This window comes from Perkinsus marinus, assembly GCF_000006405.1.
Source record: "Perkinsus marinus ATCC 50983 genomic scaffold scf_1104296950486, whole genome shotgun sequence".
NCBI classification, from domain to species: domain Eukaryota; phylum Perkinsozoa; order Perkinsida; family Perkinsidae; genus Perkinsus; species Perkinsus marinus.
The window spans coordinates 33,801-54,333 of record NW_003209571.1 but is presented as its reverse complement, the minus strand read 5'-3'; the positions used below and the strand labels follow the sequence as shown (position 1 = coordinate 54,333).

The window sequence follows — 20,533 nt, the reverse complement described above, 5'->3', positions numbered from 1 at the left end:
CTTCATACTGGCTCGAAACCAACATAGCGGAGCTGGAGTTTAGGAAGGAGGGCAAAGCTTTGGAATTATGACTATTGGGAGTTGTGTTTAGGATAGGAGATGTATTCATATTGACAGCATCATGTGGTAATAATACATAAGTTGAGTGACAGGAATTCTTACTCGGAGGTGCCTAAAATTGTTGGTATTGGCAAGTCCGAAAAGAGAGAGGTCAATGGCGGAAGAAAATGGTTGCTGGTGTTGAGAAGGAGGTAAACGAGCTCAGATAAGAGAGAAAGCGTTAACAACCTTTGTCTGTGAACAGATTGTGTTCATGGAGATGAGGTGTTGGAACTATGCCAACATATATCTCCTGGTGTGACCAAGTGGGTCCAATCGGGATCGGTTGTTGGGTTGAGGACGCTTCGAAGGTGTGGATGCGTAGCGCTGGTAAAGGTATAGGACTGGTCTGCATAGAAGCTCTCCAAATGTCAGCATTGACAGCATTCGAGAGTTTTGATATTTAACCACCTTTGTAACTACTAGAATAAGGTGGTATTCTGTATATCGTCTCTAATGATGCATTCATATGGTCCGTTCCCGTGCTCTTGGTTGGCTATATACAGTCCGATTGCACGACCGTCGGTGCTTGTTCGACTGTCTCGACATTGTCTCTGCTTTTCGGTAGTATGGTGCTGAGGTGTTGGTGTATATAAATACCCTGTAAATTGTTATGTAAGTATTTGTGAATCACTGGAGGATGTCGGGAGGACTATGTTCAAGTTTCCAATGGCTAGACAGATATCTCCTCGAAAAGAGGTGCCGCTGCCCGCATCCAGTCGCTTCATTTATTACGACGGAAAAGTACTCTGGCCAGGAATCGAACTTGGGTTCGCAGGAGAGTGAAGCTGTGTCGAGCGGTCCACCAATTGGAGTAAGTACATGCTGGACTTGCTGAGGTTCTCACTGAATACGCATTGGAACATCTTCGTAGCAGTTTCCGTAAAGACATCAAGTCCCCTCCACTCCGACTGATCGGGCTTGGACCTGGCAAAGTTTCCGCAGTCCCCTCAATAGCGGCTGCAATGCTCAAAGCACTCGATATTTACCGCACTCATGGCGACGTGGAGGGACAATCCTTGTGTTGTATAATTATGCGGTTCTCGCTACACCGTGGCAATCGATTAGCTCTTTGTTCAGCTGGCTGTGTTGAGACGTGTCCCGATGGGCGTAGAAGCGCGTATGATATTATTAGGATTCTTGGGTCGTGAAAAACATGGAGCCTCGCTCCAAGTTGTCGGGTTGCATCGAGATGAGTTGGTTGTGGAGGACCTCGTTGCACTTTGTTGTCGAAGGCCGCACATTTTGAAACGGTCGAAGTGCTTGCCCACGTGCACCGCCTTTCATGGAGTTGAGAGCGATAGAGAGCTCTCCTGTGACGGTGAGGACGGTCGTGTGTCGTGGGTTCGATAATAGACCGAGAAACACTTATGATGATTTGCGAGAATTGTGGTCTAGTAATCTTGCGGCTTTGTGCGTAACAGATAATGTTGTGACGACGCAGATGTGTGTCGTCACAAACCCACAATGTGATCGCGGCACGCGTGCGCTTGTTGGGGCATGGAGCGTCTGAGCAGGCTAGAAAGAAGTGGAAACACTTCAACTGAATGTAAACCTCTGTTGGAGTTCATGTCGACAGCCATCCCCAGCGGGCTTGGTCGGTACCCAACCTGAGCTTAGCCGCATTTTACCCGAGGCATTTGTCGGTTCTGAGTAAGGACAAACACCAACAACGTCGTCGTCTTATTGACTTCCATCATCATTGGCTCTGTGGCGTCTCTCTTGCTCGTGGAAGAAGCTAGCGTTCTGGAAGGTGATTCTTACAGTATGTGGTGAGTATGACATGGCGTTCTCCTTGGTCTACCTTGATGATGTTGCTGCTGCTCGCCATGTGAAGAGATATGATGGTTTGTCTTCCCCTTCCTCATTGGACTAGTATTGAACTCACGTTCCTCGTGCTCACATCGTCTTGTGTATTTTGGGTGTTTTCGGTGAACATTGTATCTTCATCAGTTTTACTTACCGTTCTCGCAGGGTTCCGCTCGGAAGCGAGAACCTGTTTTATGCAACCAGAAGTTTACGGAGTAATCAGTCGATCCTTCACCAGAGCTCGTTGTGCCTATCACTCTATATAAAGCAGTCAACAACATGAACACTATTAACACTAGGGACGTTACGGGGATGCTTGTCGAGAAGGAGGACTTCACCACCTTGCACAAGAGTGTAGGTTCCTCCTCATCTGTCGTCTATATATTGCATTGTCCAACTGTGTTCAGCCGTCTAGAGGATCGGACCTCTCTGAGACTACAGCGACTAGTAGTGAGTTCTTGGCATCTCCCGATGATGATAGTAAGAAGGTGAGCAAGTGGGATTTGAAGACGCAGACACCTCATGGTGGCCAGGTAGATTATGTTGTTGATTGGTAGTGGCAATTATTCTTGTTGTTAGGAGTGGTCGGAGATTAGTAATCTTGTCGAGGATTTCTCGGTCACGACCAATGGACTCGGGCCGGTACCAGAAGCACTGGAAGCTGCTAAGGAGGCGCTGCTCAGTAAGGTTGGCAATCTCCTGGCGCGGTGAAGGTGTTCTTCTGTCAGCTATTGAGCATTACCCTCCGAGTGACTTCGAGCCTGCCATCACTGATCTAGCAAAGTTCCTATCTCCCGAAGACTGTTCTGACACTCGCTCTCGCTTGCTATTGGGCAATGGCGCCAGCGAAATGATTGATATGATATCTAGACTTGCCCCGAAGGGTCCATGGAGACCAGGTGAGCGCCGAGAATCTTCGTTTCAACTGATTATTGTCGAGAATCTCTCAACCGTTTCACAATTCAAGGGATCTGCATGTGTGCCTTTTTCCATCCACTTGACTTCTCAGTCTAGTTTCTGTGACATTTAGGCCCGTTCGCCACCCAATACCAAGAGTACCGTCGCTCTGCTACTAATGCTGGTCGCAACGAGCTGGCTTGGTCTGATCTCGATGGTGGCGCTAAGTTGACCAGTATCGTGAATCCATGCAACCCCACTGGCGACTATATGCATGTCGAGGAGATGAAAGAGTAGGTCTATGAGTGGAAATGATGTTGTGCTATGACTTACTTGCCCATCAGGTACATCAGCAAGATGTGTGACGATAACAGTTGGGTGGTGATCGATGAGTCTATGCAGCCGTGGATGGGTCCTGAGTGGCGCTCAGACTCTCTAACTAGTCAGAAGGAGTTCATACAGGAGATACAGAGAACTAGAGGCATCAGTGTAGGCTCTTGTGGGCTCTCATCGTTCGTATGACTGATGATTCATGAGCGCATTGAATGGATTACTCTACTTATGCATTGGAGATTATCACGAGTTGTTGATTGTTAGGTTTATGTGATCCACTCGTGGACCAAGATCTGGGCTTGTCCTGGTATCAGACTGGGTTCGGTTGTGTGTCCCACTGCAGAGGATGCCAGTGCTATTAAGAAGATGCAAGTAAGGCTCATACTCGTGCATCTGTGCGTCATGATACCTTCAGGTACCGTGGTCCGTAAATGTGATGGCGCTGCATTACCTGTCTGCTTGCTGCAAGGCTGAGGAGTACATGAAGAAGACCTGGAAGACGACAATTGAGTGGAGATCCTTCATCGTTGAAGGACTTAGACATCTCAACTTCCCAGGTGGGTATTAAACCTACTTTCCCCTCTTTGGCTTCGGTTGATGATGTTTGAGACGACTGGTGATTCTGAATCACCAGTAGTGGTTCACCATATGGTGAATCACTGATTCACCATATGTGCTAGTGTAGATAGTTTTCTATCAGGAACACACGGTGAGGCTTGGTCGTCGTGGATCTGGATCGATACTGGTTCGGAGGATCTGGCTGAGGGGATTGTCGACGAGTGCAAGGCTGCAGGTGTACCGATTCGTTGGGGGAAATTCGGGTATTACTAACTCTTCGGGTCGTCCATCCTCAGTCACTAACCTGATATCAGATACTGCATGCCGACCTTTATCCGTTTGGGTGTTCGTAAGCCTTCCAGTGCGAAGGTACTCATCAACACCATCGATAGAGCCGTCAAAGACTATCGCTATGATCTGAAGTAGACACTGGTTTCGGTGTTTCGGGTGCATTTGCTGAGCGGTTCCAGGCGGAATTCGTGCAGGGAATTCAGACACCCTTGTAGTATAAGTAATCAGTTTTCCTTGGGTAGCTTACCCTATTGTGGCTTTACTTTTCTGTTCTATCTATCCCGTTACTGATGGGATTTCTCCACATCGATAAATCTTGTGTTTGTTATAGTCATAAACGGGGAAGAATTCCTACTGCATATAACTGGTATATGCATCCTTTATCCCTTCACTGAAGGCATCAGTGAAAGGGATAATGAGATATGTGATATTAGTTTATTGTTCGAGTATGGAGGGGTACCGTCTGTACTAGAATTTGGTAAACTTTCCAACGATAGGCCAGCGTTAACAATTCTCAGTTGTTGACAATCACGTTGTGGTCGAGTATAATGACGATAACTACTTCATCGTACTGTAACCAGGTAGATACCATTGGACTGTTAATAACGTCCTAATGGTACTTACTCACAGTAGTATTGACCACCAAAGGAGGTCAGCGGCTCAGGTGTTGATAGATGTGGCTGATCTACAGTTCGGCTCTGAAGTATGCCTTCTTAGAATCTCCGGGACTAACTTTTAATACTGTAACTCACGAGAAGGAGTTTTAGAGACTGATTCTCCCTCGATTGTTTCTTGCCAAGAAATTTTTGGGGGCGTTCAGAGGTGAGTAGTGAGAACTCCGGCAGGATGTACTTAGTGTTCAGCTGTGGTGTGTAACTTGGAACGGTGGAGGGCCAAAGCACCGCTGACAATCGAGTTAAATTCAGATTTATATCGAATGTACTACAATAAGGAATGGCGAAAATGTTGTTGGTAATTGGCTTGATGTTTATGACCTCATTTGAAGGAGATGATGACTCCCTCGATTCAGAAGATTTCATAGATGGAATGATATCAACAGTGGGAATCACACACTCCCTATCAATGGCTTTTTGGTTCGTGAGGAGTTGTGGGGTCCAACGGTCTGACTCGGCTTCGACAAAATCTACTCGTATACAATCGACAATTACGATAAGGATAAACCGCAATTGAATATTGTTGCCTCGTGTGTAAATCGACAAGCAGGTCTGCTCGACCTCAAACGATCGATTCGTTTTGTGGCCAAGCAGCTCGGAAGCATGGACATCAAGTGGGGTAGAAAGAGGGATGGAGGACGTGTGGGTATTTACGGCGTTCAAGATCAAGCAGGACTGTGACAACCGCAAGGAGGCTGATCTTGACAAGTCTCCAACTCAATACAGAGTTATCGAGATTCAACAGTTCGAAGAAGAGTCTATCTGTTTCAACTGCCACCTTGCTACGAAGGTTAGTGCTCATGTACATATAAATTGTAGCCCGGCAGCAAATTGTCGTTTCTATCAATCATGGCGTTCTATGGGTTGCTCTCCTTCCCTTACAAGCATTTAATCATTCACTCAACACGGCGATGTTCACGGATGCTTCATTCCATTCATGGAGATCATTGAATAGCATCTAGTCGACAAACATGTCGAATACTCATCGTAGCTTCACAAAAATAATCATCCTTCAAACACACAGCTCTGTCTTATGCAGCACTGCTCTAAAGGAGGACGGGGGCATCAGTAGCAGCGTCAATAGAGCCTTCCGTAGTAGCCTCTACCGGGGCTTCCGTAGTAGCCTCTATCGGGCCTTCAGTTGTAGACTTACCTTTTGGAGACTTTGTTTTCGTATCGTTAGGCTTCGTAATAGGATCATCACACTTTCCGTTCTTGCATTCAGGCTGCGTGGGCCTTGTAGGTCGTAGTGCTTCAGTAGTAGCCTCTACAGGGGCTTCAGTAGTAGCCTCTGCAGGGGCTTCAGTAGTAGCCTCTACAGGGGCTTCAGTAGTAGCCTCTACAGGGGCTTCAGTAGTAGCCTCTACAGGGCCTTCAGTAGTAGCCTCTACAGGGGCTTCAGCAGTAGCATCTACAGGGGCTTCAGTAGTAGCCTCTACAGAGGCGTCAGTAGTAACCTCTACAGGGGCTTCAGTAGTAGCCTCTACAGGGACTTCAGTAGTAGCCTCTACAGGGGCTTCAGTAGTAGCCTCTACAGGGCCTTCAGTAGTAGCCTCTACAGAACCCTCAGTAGTAGCGTCAATGGGGACCTCAGTAGTGACATCTACAGGGGCTCCATTAGTAGCCTCTACAAGGGCTTCAGTAGTAATCTCTACAGAACCCTCAGTAGTAGCGTCAATGGGGAGCACAGTAGTAGCCTCTACAGGGGCTTCAGTAGTAACCTCTACAGGGGCTTCAGTAGTAACCTCTACAGGGGCTTCAGTAGTAACCTCTACAGGGGCTTCAGTAGTAGCCTCTACAGGGGCTTCAGTAGTAACCTCTACAGAGGCTTCAGTAGTAACCTCTACAGCGGCTTCAGTAGTAGCCTCTACAGGGGCTTCAGTAGTAGCCTCTACAGCGGCTTCAGTAATAGCATCTACAGGGGATTCAGTAGTAGCCGCTACAGAACCTTCAGTAGTAGCCTCTGCAGGGGCTTCAGTAGTAGCGTCAATGGGGACCACAGTAGTAGCCTCTACAGGGGCTTCAGTAGTAGCCTCCACAGGGGCTTCAGTAGTAATCTCTACAGAACCCTCAGTAGCAGCATCAATGGGGACCTCAGTAGTAGCGCCAATGTGGCCTTCAGTAGAAGCGTCAGTGGAGACCACAGTGGTTGTTTCTATGAGGGTTCCAGTAGTATCATCTACAGGGGCTTCAGTAGTAGCATCTACAGGACCTTTAGTAGTAGCCTCTACAGGGACTTCAGTAGTAGCATCTACAGGACCTTTAGTAGTAGCCGCTACAGGGACTTCAGTCGTTGTGAAGACCAATAGCGGAGTAACAGTCGTAGTGGTAACATACTCCGTGGGTGCTCCGGTTGTAGTAGACTCGGCAATAGAAGCTTCAATGGTAGTAACCGCAGCAAAAGTGCTGCTGGTAGTAGTTTGATTCGTGTCGGGATTGTCACATTTGCCGTTCTTGCAGTGAGGCCTTGTGGGCTTGACAGGTCGTGTGGGCTTGCTAGGTCGTGGCGTGTCAGTCGTAGTAAGAATAGGAGCTTCAGTGAGTGTTGCAATGGTAGGAGCCTCAGTGGTAGTAGCCTCGATAGGGGCTCCGGCAGTAGTAGCTTCTGTTGGGGCTCCGGCAGTAGTAGCCTCTGTAGGCTCCCAAGACTCCGTCACCTCCGGCGTTTCGGTACTTGTACGAGGGTATGGTGTTGTTTCGGTGAGGACGGAGTGATCGAAGTTGAGCTCGATGGTCGCATCGTCAACTCGATAGGTCTCGTCAACGGTATACATCGGGCCATAATCACCAAAGACGCAAAAGCCACCGCAGCCGTTCTCAATCTTCGCTGTAGTGGACTGCATACCACGTTGGACTCCCCTCCACTGGAGGATGATTGGAAGGCCGTGAGTGAGAGCCTTCACGCGGTATCCCCGCATGTAACCGGAATGCTTCCTCATGGCGAGGAGGACATCACCGGAAGTTACCCACACAGGATCCCTCCTCTTAGGGTGATCAGCTGAATACCACGTCTTGTATTTGCCATCGAAGACGACACAATGGAGCCTCTCGTCATTGAATTGGTGCATCAAATACCAGCCGCCATCACCACCAGCAGACCCGAAGCAAGGAACAGCTGTCTGATCCCACGGGAGGTAAATATTAGCCCGGGCCTTAGCCGTCAACGAGACGTGATGGTAGTCTTCCTCACGAATATCATCATCGCCCTCCGGCTTGGTTGACGGAGTTACGGCATCGTCTACCGAATGATTACCAGTAATCATATGAGGCTCGACAGGGAGGGGACGGAAGTGGAAGGCGCTGATGTAGACATTGCCGACACCATTGAACATCTTAACCGTCGGGTTGTACCCAAACCAATGCCCGAAGGTCCCTCCGTGAACGTCGACAGTGAGGTAACGGAAATCATCAGGGTTGACAGTGTACTCCTTCGTCTTGGCGTAAACCGTCACATCGGTGGCGACACTGCCATACTCATCCAAATTGAATTCACCGGAAGCAACTCCAAAATTGGTGGTTCTGCGAGAATGGAAGAAGTCGCCCGACATAATATCAGTAATATCATCGACGTCACCCAACGCACCCGACATGAAATCTGTCATCTCGTTGTGGTCACCGCTCATTCCATGACCGAATAGATGATAGAACAATTGTAGAGGGTCCTTCTGCTCGGGGACATCATCAGGAGGCTGGGGGACCTTCATCGGCAGATCGGAATCGTCGACCGCCTTATGGTCATCAGCAGCGACCTGCCAGAGACAGACAGATAAGAGGAAGAGACGGAGCATTTTGAGAGAACCTGAGTGCAGCCCCGCGATTACGATTCACGTTAAAATCGCTATCGTGAGAAACTGTGGAAAATCAAGTCTAGCTCACATGTGACCTGTCTCTGCAGTTGGGTTACCCATAACTCATCCCTGGCTTGAGAAAATCCCAAGCGTCCCGAGCGTGGCAGTTTTGGATATTAGATAGACGACATCCACTATCGCTCGCCTTTGTGCAGATGGGACAATGTGGCAGTTTCACTTGTAATGTACGTCCTTGTAGCTTCGTACGACACGGCATCTAACGTGCTCGAGATGCCGACTATTCACTTGTGGTAGACTTGAAAGATTTTAATCTTGAATTATGCTTGCCGTTGTAATTCTCGCCATTCTGACCTCCTCGACTATCCGTCAAACCGTCGGCGGTTCTGCCCTCATCATCGCTGAGAAACTCCAAGCTGCCGATGGTGGTTATTGCCAAGCTCTTTGTGACGCATCTGCCGACTGCATCTTCAGCTACTGTGGTGATGACAATATATGTCATAACTTGGGTTCGGCTGCCTCGAGTGAGGTCGTCCCATGCGGTGCCGCGATAACGTCGTTCGACAGCTGCTCCTCTGCTTGTGACTCCGTACCTGATTGTTCCGCAAGTCAGTGGAAGTCTTTCTGCAAAACTTGGCTCGACATTCCCGTCTGTTTCGGTCTTCTGCAGAGTCCTACTAATGGGCTGTGTTATGAGGCTTCCCCTGGCTGCAGCGGCACTGCCTACCCCTGTCCGTGACAGAAGGCATTATCGCCTGTGAACTACTATATATATTCCCTGCTTATGTTGAAGTTTTTTACTGAGCTATTCCTCATTATGTGTTATCGTTTTGGATTTTGTCGTGCTGAAAGTATAAAGTAAATCGCCTGGTATGTTTCTTCTCGTCTGGTTCACGGAAATTGTGTTGCTTGCGAGTTCACCGATAGCCCAACAATCAGCATTCTGTAGTCGAAAGGGACTGATGCTAAATTGATGTAGTGAGCGAGAACTAGTAGTTGTCGTAGGAGCGATCGAGACCATGCGGTCGTAACTGAGGGTAAATTGCAAAAGTTCAGACGTGGTTGGGCTGATAGGGAGATGATAATGATTTACAGTAGAATATCCGCCATAGTAGTGCTGCGACTTGCCACCATCGGTTTTATATCCAAACCGTTGCATTGAACAGCTTGATGGGTGTTAAAGATATTAACAATGTCTATGTAATAAATATCCTATCCCTCAATTCTATACATTCTGTGTGCGCTATTCATATCTTTCATACACAGAGGATATTACTGGACAATGATTTGAGATAATTTGAAGTATCTAAACAGCTATATGCCAGCGCACACCGTATCGAACTGAGTTTGTGGTTTCCCATGTATTGCTCCCATCGAACACTAGAAAGACCAACACTAGCCGTTTTGTCACAACATGAACATAAACACATGAACAGTGTATGTGGACACCCACAATACTTTCATGTACACTGAGGTTGGGAGAAAGCCGCAAAGATGTTCACGATGCTGCCACTCACAGCACTAAATTTCTCTTGAATAACTCCCATCAAGTTTTCAATACCGACCTTGACACGCTCTGACCTCGGTTGATTAGCCAGGTTAATCATACCATGGATCGACTCCGAGTACGGCAGTGCGCCCTTCAACAACGTGTCAGGATTGGCATCCATCTCAGTGAAGTACGTGAACATCATAGCGCCCATCATGACCAAGCGGCCCACGTTCAGCCCTCGACCTCGTAGTAGGTTCTTTATCTCACTAGAGAGGCCTTGAATAACCTCAGCTACTAAGGCGATCATTTTCGACAAGCCCAGCAAGATGCTAGAGGCCAGGGGTGGTGCGAGCTCAGCAGAGGCTCCAAGTACTGAAGCCCCCACGAAAGCCACCATGGCGCCTATTGCAGTGCCGCACTCGAACGCCGATCGCGAACAACCGAGACCGCACGTCTTTACCAAACCGTTGGTGTTATGGGAGCAATCAGTAGAGCATCTGCCTGGGATGAGGCTAGGCCGCATACCAGCCGGACATGGTTTGTAGCATTTACCCATTATAAGGGACTCTCCTTCGGAACAAGGGGGATCGACGATTCGACCAAAACTGCCGTTCATAGGGCATTTACACCAGAACAGACGACTGGTCTTCCCTAGGTGATTTTGAAACTCGTCTCGACAGAAGTCTCGACAGTTTCTTTTGCATTTCCACCCGAGACCGGGGGAATTACCACTAAGGCCGGGACCAACGCACATGGCTTTTCTATTTTCCCTTTTTTTCATCAGTTTTCGCCAACAGAACTTCGAGCTCGACCGCACAGCCTTCGTCCACTGCACTGATTTCTCTCGGATTTTCGCGAGCTCGCCGTTCTCGGCCAAAGCCGCGACCTCGTTCAGATCGGAGTCCTCAATAGCACCCCATTTGTCTTCGGGCCAGTACTCGCACATGAGCTTCATCACCTCACGATCTGCTCCAGAGATGGTATCGAGAATAGCACTAGGGTGACCACGACCGGTGCAGAAGTCGTTTGTCGAGGTGAGGTTGAAGTAGGTAGGAGGCAAGGCGGCTGTCACCGGGTGTAGGGATATCGCTAAGAGAGCAGTTGATGTTAGCATATTCATCAACAATATACAGAAGGGGCCTGACAATAACAACAACTGTTGCTTACGGCCACTACTGCACGCACTGGGAAGAATTTCTAAACTGTGGAAATATCTTTGCACAACGAACCACATTTTTCCGATCTGTCTGTTCCTATATCGAACACTGTCCTTATCATCAACACACACTATACCGATCGGCTCAGTTACAAAATAGCAAAGGAGCAAATAGCAAAAAAGTGCTAATTAGCTGGAATGTATATTCCCTGCGGCTTTTGCTGTTGTGCTAGTGTGTAAAAACGCTATGGCTGATATACAGAAGAGCAAAGTAGCAAAATTCACTTTACAAACACGCAAATTTGCCGTTTTGTATAACAGAAACTGCTCGAATGAATATCGTTTGCTTGTTTATATTTCAGAAAATTGCTAGAATATATAAAAGTTGCCGCTATGTGAAGTGCTACTATGTAACAAAATTGAGCAATTTTGCTCAAAGAAGGGGCAAACCGATAAATTGCTCCTTCTACTATTGAGCAAATTGCTACTTTTCAGAGGAGCAATTTGCCGCTTTACGAATGGGCAACCCCGCAATGGAGCAAATTATTGCTGTTTTACAACCGGAAGAAGAAACTGAAATTTCGCACGCGAGATTCGAACCTTGGTGGGTTGTTGGTGATTGTGTTGAGCATTGCATTATAGTTTCGAAGTCTCTGAGTGGTGACTATTTTGCAAAGTTCTTTGGTTCTGTCGATATAGATAAGTATAGTTGCAGCACTGGGAGAATGATGGATGGACTATTGTAAGTGGTAGTAGGTCGTTAGTAAAGACTTACATTCGTTAAGGGCTCGTTGGATTTTCATATTTTCCACATCATTGCAGTTCGCACATGGTCGCAGAAGGACGAGGGAGAGGATTTGTGTTTACATGGTAGTTCGTATTGGGCGGAATCACTCGTACTGAGTGATCCGAGATCACTTATTTGGATCAACACGGATCACTCATCTGCAGTGCAGTGCTGTATTGCAGGCACCCCAGTGGTGCCCATGCGAGATGTCGTGGCTTTCATACTCGCACCCTGATCCCTACGTAGCCTATTGCATGCGAACCAATATGCTCTTCGGTAGTCTGAGCAAATACTGGTCATTGCAGAAAGATGCCCCTCGCGAACATCGAAATTATCGAGGAAAGAGGCAGGCTGGCTTAGCAGTGCTAAGTTAGCACTCGGCATCTACCCGGCGCTGAACAAGTTCTCCCGAGGTACCAGATGTGATGATATAGTGCGAAAGAACTCGCCTAACAACAATGCTATTTTATTGGTGGAGGAGTATGAGAGCCACGCGGCAAAAGAATTGCAGCAGAAGCGGTCGAAAGAGGACGAGCGTGGGGAATCGAAGTAGTTTCTCCCATCACTGGAGACTAGCGACCATGTACGCACTCGCTGTAAGGTAGGCACCTCAGTGGTGCTCAGCTGTTGTAGTTGCTACAAGTAGCTGTCTCGGTGATTGGTAAAGAAAAATTTGGACGTTTCTCAATATGCTTCTCTTGTAACCCTCAATAGTATCTCTATGAAGGCCCTCTAGTGGTGCCCGGGAGTGAATATTGTGTGCGGGGGGCTGTAGAGTTCATATTTAGTAATTCTGTCCGTGTTGCGTTTCCCCTGTACAATCCTTCGACACCTCTGCAAAGTCCATAACAATAGCTCCACGAAGACGCTCCGATGAGTGCCACTGCCCATGAGCGAATGTTTCTCGTGCAGAATGTCAAAGTTGCCCGTAATACTTACGTAATGCCTACTTGAGGGTTTAACTTCTGGGTATTGTTGAGTCGTCAATACGTACAATCGTACCAAACCACGAGACACAACTGATACGATGCAAAAAGAGAGAGGATACTCGAAGATGGGACTCAATTTGACTGTTATCTCATCTGATTCAATCGCGACGTGCAAGAGCAATCATGTGTTTGGTATTCAGCATTGATCATAACTCGCGCTGTCTTCGGAGTGAATGATATATCTCACTAGAGTGCTATCACGCTTTGACCCGATACTAAGTGACTCACTTGAAGTGAGACACGAGGTGTGACACCTCTGATAGACACTTAGTAAGTGCACAGGGCATGAACATGCACCAAAATGGATATAAGACGCAATACCGTAATCGAACGAGAAATTCTATCCCATAGCTATGTTTGCTCGATTGTATGTTACTTGTACGAATAATGCAAAAGGGCAAGTTTGCTAATAACGCTAACAGAGACGGAGTTTGAGCGAATGAGCAAAACGCTAGTATATATTCTCGCAGGGCGTAAGTTACAAGAGAGCAAATAGCCGAAACATAAAAGTAGCGCAGCGTTGTCACATACCGGCAACTGCCAATTTGTATATTTCATGCAGGAACATCGCACAATAGCAAACCTTAAAAGATGCCAGACTACATAATTACAACGCAAAACATATTAAACAGCAAATGAGCAAAACTTGCCAAAATAACGAAAACGTGCGGGCGAAGCACACTTGGGCAAAAGTGCCAGCGTGTAAAACATTCCGGGGAGATATACAATGCAGCAAAAAAAGAGCAAAAAAGAGCGACTTGCTGGAAAACACTTTTGGATTTGCTACTTTCAACATTTGGTTGCTAAAACCTATACCAGAAATTGCTAGGTTGTAAATGCGGTTGCTACTTTGTAACTGCGAAAGCAGCACATACAAACGAGCAAAAAAGTGAGACTGTCAGGAATTATAGCATTTGGCAAATCCGCAATATTAGCAAAAAGTTGCGATTGCCGGATTGTATTACACCGTACCGATCTATCATCAGACTTAATGATGGAACCAACGCCTTGACAGTTACATCGCTGAACCTATATAATATAATACGAATGCGAGCCGAGTGGTCGGACTGGTGAAACGTCTGTTCATACAGACCTCACTTGAGCTTCAAGAGTGCTTCTACTCCTTGATGCTACTCAAGAAAGTTGAATCCCGGTATAATAATTTCCAACCACTCAACCTCAGGATCTTGCGCACTTGACAGTTTTCCCAGTGCGGCAGCAACAACAACAGTCTCCGTCCGTTCCGAGGGCAACTACTACTCGACACTTCACCACGTTGTCCGCTCTGCTCTTAGTGGCATCATCGCTACTTATACCCGATTCCTACCCATCATTCACGACCGACGACCTTGGGGTTTTTTCGAGCGCCGATTGACTTCCACTAACGGCTTTCCCCTATTACACTGCCTCAGGGTCTCAGCAGTCGACCCCTTCCTTTCCTATCATGCTATCACAGCTTATCACACGCGCGTGCCCAACTACTGCCTCTAGTCTCAGTTGTCTCCGTACCACACCTCGGTCACTTCACACAAGTGCTTGTCGCTTCGCCGCCAAGGTCAGTCCCATACCAACCCATCTTCATCTTAGTCACCATTCAGGTGTCCCCATTCTGATCTCAAGGACCACAAAGATGTTGATGGAGTTGATCTCGTCTTGTCAATCGCTGATGAGACTGCTCGTGAGTTCTCTGAGGTTCACTGCGCTCTTTCACTAAACAACTTAGGTCTTCACGGTCTCAATAACGGCCAGGCCGGAGAAATGATTGAGTTCTCTTGCGGGCTGAAGGTGAACACCAGTGTGGGGGAAATATGCACATGGTCAACTACATGTGTAGGTGACATTTGTGGAAATTGTGATGGAAATAGAGTTTTCTGTTTACTTCTACCCGAATTTGTAAGTAAACTTATCATAACCAGTAAGGAAGCTCCTAGACTCAGCTGAGGTAAGCGAACATATACTCCTCCAACACGGTTGAACACACACGCGCTCTCACTCGAGCTGACTGATTGTTTCTCATCATCACGGCATGGCTTTGAATTTGGAAACGGACAACCTTAGTGTAGTGACCGAAATATTCTCGAGGGCGATAGCGTTAAACGCGAGTTGACAATTTCCATCATATTCGTTGCAATGGAGTTTTACCCGTGATATGAAAAAAACTAGTGATAAAGCATATTTAACAATTGTGTTATCGAAGACATATACGCCTTGAATTTACATGGAGTATTACGCCACTTCACGTTAAACGGATGATGCACCCTTCATGAAGTTTGCTGGTACTTCAAAATTGGAGTTAGCAAAGCATCGTGAGGTTGCGGTCTTCGTCCAGTTCGGTTCTGGTCTGGGCCAGGCTACGCAACACCAGCGTTTAAGGTCATTTCAGCGAGAGATGGTATGACTTAAAGTGATTATTCACAGGCGGTATATTCTCACTGAGCTTCTAAAGCAGAATACGGTCTTATGCCTTGACTGAGGTGGAGATTGTGACTATTTATGCCGGCGTTCGAGGCTATCTCAACAATATCGCACAGCGCATAGTCGAGTATGATAATGGTGAGGAAATTTGTACCCGAATTCGTGTTCTTACTGGTAGTGAGGAGACTACACTTTCCTCGACTACAGTAGTATCTCCTCAACTCATCTGCTGCGATAGCTACATTATTAATATTAATGAGAAAATGCTGGGCTCAGCTGAGGGGAGTGAACATATATTCATCCTCGGATTCATAATGTTCTCGAGGGGAATTCATTTTGAATCTTTCAAATGGCTAGGAAAACATTCTTCAACAATCAGTTTCCCATGTGAATGTAGTCATCACATTAGGAACTTTTTCATTGGAGTTTCACCCTAGTGAGATGAAAAACATATTTCACGACTACTACAGGCCGCGAATATCGCGTTTTTCACCACTTCACGTAAAACGGGTATAGCACAATTGTTATCAAAGCCTGGGAAACGTTCTCCTGCATGAGTTATTGCCTCCAACACCGGTATGCTATGGCAGGTTGGAGACCATGTGGTTGGAGAACAATTCAGATCAGAATCATCCGGATGTTTTGAACGCGATCACAGCGGATCACATTTCATATCGGGCTCAACCGAAGAGAATCTAAAGAACGCTATGGAGGAGTTCTTCACTATCAACGACTTTGAGGCGCAGGCTGCTCACTGAAGAGGGGAATTTCGTGGCGCGTGACGGACCGTCACTGACGGCGGAGACGATGATGACCTTGTCTCCTTTTTCTCCAGGATTGTATGCCGCAATACTAATAATAAGGCTTCGGTATCAAATCCCCGATGGAGATTTCCCAGCAGTTGAGTTTGACTCTGTCATCATCCACTGATATATGGGAGTTCACTCTCAACGGCTTCGGGGTGTGCGTCTGCAGCTGCTCGATTTCAAGACTGATGCTGTGCAAATTGGAAAACTGTCAATTTTGGGTGCCGACAAATGTGGGAGTAAAAAGTGTGAGTACTGCCCGACCGTGCTGAGTGTTGGAGCTCCACGGTGGTAGGGCAGTCGATGCTCTCAACACTCCGTCGAGAGGCTGCTGAAGATCAGCGGGTTGTCGTTACGTTTGAACAGAGCGCTCGGACGAAGACAATAGCGGGCTTTCTATGGTAAATAACCCGCACAGGTTCGATCCCGGGCGGGAGTATTATTAGGTTCTCGTTGAACTCCTCTACAGAGGCTATAATTAGAGACACTTGGGTATCCCCTCGAAAACGACGACAAGGAGTTGCGTCTGATATGGTATGCTGATTGACCTTTCGTATTCATCTACTCTGTTTTATCGGCTCCAGGTTGTTCATTTGGTAGTCTTCCTAGTGGGCTCTCCTGCACTCCTCCGACGGAGACGACGTAGTTGTGCGGGGACTGTGGCAAAGGCGCCGCCAACTTGGGAGAAGCTGTCGTTGGAGAAATTAGTAGCCTACCCACTGCAGGGCTCGTCGACCTTTTGGGCTTCTCTTGGTTTCACGCGGGATCCGACACTGCCGGGTTGCCTTAAGCTGGATCGGGAGGATCTGGTGAGCTAATCAGAAGGCACCGAAAGGAGCACTACTAGTGGTTTAGATACGATTGATACAAACTCGAGCCTGAGGCCTGATAAGTCGCGCGCCACGAAATTGACGAAGTTGCTGATGGCTTTGATATACCAAGATGGAGGATTCATGTATATTTACGAGCAGATATCATCACCTGACTTTATTGCTCGTTGTCGGAGAGTTTAGTTTGGGCGGACGACGGATAGCATTTATGATATCAGTTTCTGAAAGTCTGTTGTAACCGACAAAAATCTCACAACATGAGGACAGTGGATACGCCAACAACTACTGCATCGACAACGGAGGGATCACCACCAACACCAACGGTGAAGTCCTCTCGAGGAGTTAAACGGAAATCGATAGTTAGCAACAAGAGCGCTAGTGAGAAAAGCACTCACGAGCCTGTGTGTGCAATTCCCGAGGTAAGGAGGAGGAACATGTTCTTCCTTATAGTAGTCTGTTGATTCACGACGAGCCGATTCCAACATAAAACTCGTCGATTTTGAGGCGCCAGCTTCCTCACCTGTGGAGTCCAATGCTCACTAACTCTCCCGACTGGTATAACATCCGCGTTCAGATGCTTGGCGTGCTTCGCTTGCGGTCACTTCATGCAAGAGTGTTGTCGTGGCATTTAGACGGTGGTCTTTTGGGCTCACTACGGCTCAACTCAGATGAAGGTTCTCGGAAATGTAAGCAGATGTCTATGAGGCGCCTTGCTCTTGAGGGTGTGTACGGGCAGGGCGTAGAATGCTTACTATGATGCGCCGCGATGCGGGGTCTCGATCTGACCCGGATCATCGTGTTGTTGTCATTTTCGATGCAAACGTGACGACATCTACCGCAACACGAGTATCAGGCTTCATGTGGTAGGGCGTTGTGGTTGTTGTTGCTACTGTGGAGATATAGTTATGACAGGTTTAGTAGTAATTCTCCGTGTGAGATCATCATCCGTGACACGTGGGTTGACCCACAGCGACGGCGCCTCGGTATTGGCTCGCGGATGGTTGGTGGTATCTTATCGGCGTGTTGGTAAGATTCATTTTAGGTCCGGATATTCGCCATGAATATGGTATCGTCTTTGATGGGCGATCATAGTAGCGATTCTAGCATTTGCAGTACGTCAACGCGAGCTTCTTCGAGTGGAGATGATTTTGGAGAATACCTCCCTACTGTCGACTTTCCTCCAAAGAACTTTAGGGTTTTAGCTCTCCCTGCACCGGCCTCCACCACATTCTGGGAGAGCAATTTTTTCTCGGGTGAGGGTCAGTCAGGGGGGTTCCTCCAGCTCACGTGGGAGGCGATGGTAGGCTTGTATCGGTGAAACATTGTGTACTCGTGAATGCAGATGAGGTTAGCTCCACGTGGTATGGATTCACCCGTCTTAAATCCTAGTCGTAAAGCGGCCAGGATAACCCCTGCCAGACCATCGAAATGACGTTATAGTGATGAAGGACCAGTTGACCTGATAGTTGGAAATTCCTACTAGGAACTCCTTACGTTTTGAGGGGTCGGCTGCTGTCGAGGGTTGATTGTGTGTGTTGGATGATTTCTATTGTTATCATCCTAACGTAGTATTTGATTCGTCCGAAAGATCTGTCCCCTCGTTGTTATTGTTGATGTTATAGCATAAGTAGCTCATCTTATTACTCGACGGTAGCTGCTCTTCCACGATGGTGGGCGTCGATGATAGACAGTTGTAGTATACTGTATTCTTTGCTATACTCGGTGACGGCCGTGGTGGAGTCCGCTAGGTTGGGTTGAGTCTGCAGTAGTAGTGCACTATCCTGCTGCCTTCACGGCTGCCTTCACTGTGCCTTGACACTATTATTACGCGGATATTTGCGGATAAGTTTCGAGTTAATGAGTAGGACGACGGGTCAATTGGAGCAAGTGAAGTACACCAGGGGCCAACTACAGTGTCCACCCTCCCAAGTCCAACTGGACAGAGTGTCCTCAAAGAGCATCCATGAGCCGGGGGATATCTCTAAGAACTTGAATGCATGTCTCGGGTCCTATTCCCAACCCGAACGCATGTAGCTCCACACGAGTGTGGAATAAGGTGAGTGATTCTCATGGTCAGGACTCCAGACTCTGGAGGATGGCCATCTTTTCACCAGTCGCACGAGTCATTTCACCAGTTGACCAGTTCACCAAGTGCAACCCATTTTATCAATGCGCACTCGTAACTCTCAAAATAACGGAGATATTGCACGGAAACGACGACTTAGCAGCATGGTAATACTCACAGACCGTGCACACTCTCCTAACAGTATGTAGCTCATGACCTTACTCCTTATCGTTATCCTCTGATGATGGTTCAAGTCGTCGAAGCCTCAGCGTAAGACTTCGCCAAGGAGCGCAGTCTTTCCCCGGATTTTTTCCACGTTGGGATGGAATTTCTCTAGGACCTTTGGTGGAGACTCCCCCACGGAATGATATCATTCTGTGCTTCGCTCAATATCGAAGTCGATCGTGTCTCGAAGGCTCCCAATAAACGGAGACAAATCCTTTAAAAGGTCACACGGAGGTCTGATATCATCATATATCTATATATCGCCAGAATCACTGAAGTCCAGTTCACTCAAATTAGTCACTGAAGTCCGATGCATTCGAACCAGTCTCCGATTATACAAGACTATCTTTGTAACCGTTCACACAGCCAAGACGATAAAACCTCAATATTCCAATGAGAGAAATGACGCGATGAAGTAGAGAGTACATTTTCAATTGCAATATGAAACTGAATCCCCCTCGATGATGTTAATGCTACACCCTCTGAAGGCTTGACTCAGCATCAGCGAGCTCGACTTCCTCAGAGGGGCAGCTATGCCATTCCAATGTTTACCTCGGTTCAGTCGATTTTCAAGAAGCATGAGTTCGAGACCAATGTCCTGACCGAAGTAGCTCCGGTAATTCAACGAGGTGTATTATATTACTGCCCAAAACTCTGGCTTATATTGAACACCAGTACTCGAATGGCATACCTGCCCCAAGCTAATGATCCCCACAATTCGTCGAATCTGAGGTTACTTGGTCGTACAGACGAAATTGATCTTCCTATCACGTGCTCCTGCGGAACTGACTATAGGGTATGTCTTGGGATGGCCCGCCCGATGGAATTTGTCAAAGGCGAAATAGTATTTTAAAATGGTGTAGACACATTAATGGTACGGAGGCCTCCCTTGGGGATGGCATAGCACCGATAATGAAAGAAGCCTTGTTGAGCAGCACTACGAGTACTGTTATGATTGTGACGCGAATTCACTTATGTTTAGTTTCGTTGTGTTGGACAGTTGTAATGAGGAAGAGACGAAAGGTATCAGACTATTGATGAATGAGACGACGTCGTTATCTACTATTAGCTATCGATTCAACACTATCGTGTTAATATCAATGGAGAAAGTAAGTGTCATCCAATGGGCACGAAAGGAGTTGTTAGCGGATAATACTATCATCTCGGACCTCAAGAGCCTGTTATAGACGACCTGTACTTATATTTGACGCCCTGTATATTTGTGTCGCTATGTATAGCCTTCGACCCACTGCGAAGCTATGATCGTTTAATATCATCAACCGGCCCCTCTCTCAATGCAA

At 47.3% G+C, this 20,533-nt stretch overlaps 5 protein-coding genes across 5 annotated transcripts; 3 read left to right on the top strand and 2 right to left on the bottom strand.

Annotated features, from left to right (window-relative positions):
* The first annotated feature begins 2,050 nt into the window (after positions 1-2,050).
* Positions 2,051-4,270, top strand: Pmar_PMAR010732 (Histidinol-phosphate aminotransferase, putative). The gene is made up of 10 exons (XM_002777948.1): positions 2,051-2,262; positions 2,316-2,441; positions 2,488-2,590; positions 2,637-2,807; positions 2,939-3,098; positions 3,150-3,294; positions 3,403-3,510; positions 3,554-3,695; positions 3,839-3,959; positions 4,011-4,270. The coding sequence occupies exons 1-10, from the start codon at positions 2,188-2,190 to the stop codon at positions 4,120-4,122; spliced, it is 1,263 nt and encodes a 420-aa protein (XP_002777994.1). The 5' UTR covers positions 2,051-2,187; the 3' UTR covers positions 4,123-4,270.
* Positions 4,271-5,707: 1,437 nt separating this feature from the next.
* Pmar_PMAR010731 (hypothetical protein) lies at positions 5,708-8,449 on the bottom strand (the record flags this gene model as incomplete). The annotated part of the gene is made up of 1 exon (XM_002777947.1): positions 5,708-8,449. One exon carries the CDS (start codon positions 8,447-8,449, stop codon positions 5,708-5,710), a length of 2,742 nt encoding a protein of 913 aa, XP_002777993.1.
* Positions 8,450-9,927: 1,478 nt separating this feature from the next.
* On the bottom strand, positions 9,928-11,073 carry Pmar_PMAR010730 (hypothetical protein; the record flags this gene model as incomplete). Its single annotated transcript, XM_002777946.1, has 1 exon — positions 9,928-11,073. The coding sequence occupies one exon, from the start codon at positions 11,071-11,073 to the stop codon at positions 9,928-9,930; it is 1,146 nt and encodes a 381-aa protein (XP_002777992.1).
* Positions 11,074-15,154: 4,081 nt separating this feature from the next.
* On the top strand, positions 15,155-15,364 carry Pmar_PMAR010729 (hypothetical protein; the record flags this gene model as incomplete). Its single annotated transcript, XM_002777945.1, has 2 exons — positions 15,155-15,264; positions 15,310-15,364. 2 exons carry the CDS (start codon positions 15,155-15,157, stop codon positions 15,362-15,364), a joined length of 165 nt encoding a protein of 54 aa, XP_002777991.1.
* An 841-nt stretch (positions 15,365-16,205) lies between these two features.
* Positions 16,206-17,106, top strand: Pmar_PMAR010728 (hypothetical protein). Its single transcript, XM_002777944.1, has 5 exons — positions 16,206-16,360; positions 16,408-16,513; positions 16,559-16,646; positions 16,697-16,921; positions 16,968-17,106. Exons 1-5 carry the CDS (start codon positions 16,240-16,242, stop codon positions 16,992-16,994), a joined length of 567 nt encoding a protein of 188 aa, XP_002777990.1. The 5' UTR covers positions 16,206-16,239; the 3' UTR covers positions 16,995-17,106.
* The last annotated feature ends 3,427 nt before the right edge of the window (positions 17,107-20,533 follow it).

Coding starts and splice junctions, on each gene's coding strand:
- Pmar_PMAR010728 (XM_002777944.1), top strand. CDS start 16,240: ATGGGAGTTCACTCTCAACGGCTTCGGGGTGTGCGTCTGCAGCTGCTC. Junction 16,361..16,407: donor CAAATGTGGGAGTAAAAAGT/GTGAGTACTGCC, acceptor CCACGGTGGTAG/GGCAGTCGATGCTCTCAACA. Junction 16,922..16,967: donor AGCTGGATCGGGAGGATCTG/GTGAGCTAATCA, acceptor CTAGTGGTTTAG/ATACGATTGATACAAACTCG.
- Pmar_PMAR010732 (XM_002777948.1), top strand. CDS start 2,188: ATGAACACTATTAACACTAGGGACGTTACGGGGATGCTTGTCGAGAAG. Junction 2,263..2,315: donor TCACCACCTTGCACAAGAGT/GTAGGTTCCTCC, acceptor AACTGTGTTCAG/CCGTCTAGAGGATCGGACCT. Junction 3,696..3,838: donor TAGACATCTCAACTTCCCAG/GTGGGTATTAAA, acceptor GTTTTCTATCAG/GAACACACGGTGAGGCTTGG.